The following is a 3,793-nucleotide window of genomic DNA, read 5'->3' on the forward strand; positions in this document are numbered from 1 at the left end:
AAATAGGGCCGGGCCGGGCGCCGGCTCCGGCAGCAGCGAGCGGGGTCCGAGCGCCGAGTGTGTGCTGTGGGCTGGCCGCAGCTGCCGGCTTTGGCGGCGGTCGGCAGCGCGTCCCGAGCGGACCCGACGCGAGATGAGCAGCCCCGATGCGGGCTACGCCAGCAGCGACGACCAGGTGCAGGGGCGGTGCTCGCTGCCCATCATGATGCCGGCCATGTGCCCGTGGGCAGAGTCGCTGAGCCCGCTAGGCGAGGCGAAGGCGAAGGGCGGCGCGGCGGCGTCGGGGCCGTCGGGCGGCCGGAGCAAGGGCGAGGCGCGGATCCGGCGTCCCATGAACGCCTTCATGGTGTGGGCGAAGGACGAGCGCAAGCGGCTGGCGCAGCAGAACCCGGACCTGCACAACGCCGAGCTCAGCAAGATGCTGGGTGAGCGCGGGCGGGCGGGCGAGCGCGGGGTCCCGGCGAGCGGCGTGTCCCGTCGGGCGGATCCGCGAGAGCGAGGAGCCCGGCCGGGCGTCAGGGTGCGGGGCGGGGAGCGGGGGGATCCGTGGTCTGTCGGGCCGGCGGTTCGGGCGGTCGCGTCTGAGGGCGAGCGAGGATCGCGCACACGCGGGCGGGGCCGGGGGTCCGGGCCGCGGGCGGGGGCGGTGTCGGTGTTGTGGGGAGCGGGCGCGGGTGCGCATCGGCGAGCGGGCGGTCTGACGGTGTCGGTGGGTGCAGGTAAATCGTGGAAGGCGCTGTCGCTGGCGGAGAAGCGTCCGTTCGTGGAGGAGGCGGAGCGGCTGCGGGTACAGCACATGCAGGACCACCCGAACTACAAGTACCGGCCGCGGCGGCGGAAGCAGGTGAAGCGCCTGAAGCGGGTGGAGAGCGGCTTCCTGCAGCACGGCCTGGCGGAGGCGGCGGCGGGGCCCGGGCTGGGCAGCGAGGTCGCCGGCGGCGGCGGCGGCGGTGGCGGCGGCAGGATGTGCGTGGAGGGCCTGGGACTGCCGTACGGCGAGCAGGGCTACGCGGCGGCGGGCGCGGGCCACTACCGGGACTGTCCGCCGCTGGGCGCGGCGTTCGACGGCTACAGCCTGCCGACGCCGGACCCGTCGCCGCTGGACGCGGCGGAGAGCGAGGCGCCCTTCTTTGCGGCGGGGCTGCACGAGGAGTGCGCGCTGGTGCCCTACGGCTACGGCCCGCACCCGGCGGCGTCCGAATACCCGGCGGCTGCCGAGTACCCGGCGGCGTCCGAGAGCCCGTCGGGCGCGTCACTGCGGCGGCACCTGCCGCCCGGGGAGGCGCTGGGCGCGGGCGGGTCGCTGCAGGCGCTGCTGGGCTGCCCGGCGCCGCTGCACGCGTACTACGGGCAGGTGTGCCAGCCGCCGGGCCCGGGGCGCGGCCCGCTGCCGCCGCCGGGGGCCGTGGGGCAGCCGTCACCGCCGCCCGAGACGGCGCCGTGCCGGGAGCAGCTGGAGCGGCTGCCGCCGGAGGAGCTGCTGGGCGAGGTGGACCGCACGGAGTTCGAACAGTACCTGCGCTTCGCCTGCAAGCCCGAGCTGGGGCTGCCCTTCGGCGGCCACGACGCCGCGGCCGCGCTGTCGTCGCCCGAGGGCGCGGGTCCCATCTCGTCGGCCGTGTCGGACGCCAGCAGCGCCGTCTACTACTGCGGCTACCCGGACTTGTGAGGGGCTCGCTGGGGCCCGGCACGGACACTGGCAGGGAGGCGCCCGGCCCCGCTCCTATTTATGTAATTTATTTGGATCTTCTCGGGACAGTTTCACAAACTTTGTCTGGGTGGAAATATGCTACTATCCTGATTATCCTGCAGGCTCCAGGTCTGGTTCGAACTGTTTTTCTGCTGGTGTTAACGGAATGTTTACATTTTTTTTCTTACCTTCATGCGTGTCATTACTGTTATTTTTGCAACATCAGCCCTCTTACTCGTTTGCCCAGAACCTGTTTCTTATGTGTTTTTAACTAGATCTGGTTTTTTTTTTTTTGTATTTCCAGAAAATAAATGAATGTACAGCTGTTTCTGTCATTCTTCTTTGCCACGTGGCCCTTGGGGCTAACTAATCTGCAGTTAAATCTGTCATGCCCTAGGTCGATGCTTCCCGAATGCAAATACGATATGATTCTTTCACCATCGCAATGGCTCTAAAACGGCCTCCAGGACCAAAGATGTTTTTTCCCAGGTGTGGCTGTATTCTTGTCACATAGCTGAATGGCCAGATCTCTGCTGTTGGTTTATCTCTTGGAGTACAGAACATTTGACTGTACTTGTGTGTGATTTGTAGGTTTTTTTCCTTCTGATTTGAATGCCAACTGCATTTGCATTAATGCATTGGGGAAAAAACTCCAGTCTCTGCAGCAAAGGAAGCTAGGTAAGTTTGAGATACTAATTTTAAAGTGTGCCTGGAAATCCATTGGTTTTGGAAAGTTGAAGATGAGAAGGTGACTTTGTACATCGTGATTTCTGTCTGAACCAAAGGATTCACAGACAGGATTGAAGCTGTATGTAGGAATTATATTATTTTCTGCCACCTACCTTCAAGTCTATCCATGCCATTTAGTACCGTGGGGTTCATGCTCAAGTTTATATTAGTGAGGAGAAAAAACAGTGCAGTCCAAGTGCTCATCTCGGTTACTATCAATCAACTGCTGGAATTAATTGACCATTAAAATGGGGGGTTTTAGCATGTTCACCTCTACTGCTCTGTTGTGACATTTCTGCCACTGCAAGAGTACAACTACATCATGACTCTTCTGATGTTTGGAAGATGCTGGCTCGAGTCAACTTACAGTAATTTTAGTAGAGATTTTCAGGTATTTTAATTTGCAAGCAGCAGTTCACAAGTGATTAGCAATAACAAATATTTTTGGGTAAGTGTACTTTATCCTGCATTGGTTTATTAGACTACTAATTAGTTGTGGGTGGAGAAATCTTGCAAAAAATCCATTTGTGCAATTTATGCTTGGTTTTATAAAAATGAGTGACCATTTTTTAAACACATTATGGACACAGAGATAGCTGTATTTTCAAACGACTCTGGTCAAAACATGGGATCAGACAATGTTTTATTTATTAATTCAGAAAGTTAGTTTTATGTAGGTGACAAGAAAGACTGATTATGTTCACTGCCTCCAGTTTTTTAACAGCAAGTAAATGAAATACTGAAAAAATCACTTGAAATTGCATTGTCTCAGTGTCGTAACATCTTTTTTCCCCTCTCAACTTTACAATGAGAAAAGTGTGAAAGCCAGTGTCTGATATTAAGGGTGTTGGGTGCGGGGTGGGAAATAAGACTGCATATATATCACTGTTTTAAAAAGTCACTTTATTATAATATGTTGGTCTGGATAGAAATATTTGACATGTTGTAGGCTAGTAGAGGTCTAACAACAGTAAAAATTGTCTCCAGATGTCTCCTAGATGACCTGCCCTGCTGATCACCATCATGATAATCATACTCCTTCAGTTATGGACTGCTAAAACTGTAGGAGGGGCTCTTTCTCATACTGTTGCAGAAATGTTCAGAAAAACCCCCTCAGAATAATAGCAAAGACAAACTAGGTCCTTTGAATAGGTGTTTAGATATTTTGAAAAAGTATTAATTTTGTTTTATTACCTTTTTTTTTGCATATTGATTCACTAGGTATATCCTAAGACACTTTTTTTTCTTATAGTACAGTGGTATAGCCTTAGTACCTATCTGAATTCCCTTATAAAGTCCTCCAGTAAAAGAAAATTAAGGAAGGGAAGTAAGCTTAATTTAAGAAGTTCCAAAGTAAGGTTAAACGAATTCCAG

At 55.0% G+C, this 3,793-nt stretch overlaps 1 protein-coding gene across 1 annotated transcript; it reads left to right on the forward strand.

The window, feature by feature from the left end:
• Positions 1-3,170, forward strand: LOC116451680 (transcription factor SOX-17-like). The gene is made up of 2 exons (XM_032125346.1): positions 1-425; positions 720-3,170. The coding sequence occupies exons 1-2, from the start codon at positions 134-136 to the stop codon at positions 1,667-1,669; spliced, it is 1,242 nt and encodes a 413-aa protein (XP_031981237.1). The 5' UTR covers positions 1-133; the 3' UTR covers positions 1,670-3,170.
• The last annotated feature ends 623 nt before the right edge of the window (positions 3,171-3,793 follow it).

Source organism: Corvus moneduloides, chromosome 1 (assembly GCF_009650955.1).
Source record: "Corvus moneduloides isolate bCorMon1 chromosome 1, bCorMon1.pri, whole genome shotgun sequence".
Taxonomy (NCBI): domain Eukaryota; kingdom Metazoa; phylum Chordata; class Aves; order Passeriformes; family Corvidae; genus Corvus; species Corvus moneduloides.

Bases quoted from the DNA above. Each gene is read 5' to 3' on its own strand.
- LOC116451680 (XM_032125346.1), top strand. From the start codon at position 134: ATGAGCAGCCCCGATGCGGGCTACGCCAGCAGCGACGACCAGGTGCAG. The intron at 426-719 runs GTGAGCGCGGGC...CGGTGGGTGCAG, and splicing joins CGAGCTCAGCAAGATGCTGG to GTAAATCGTGGAAGGCGCTG.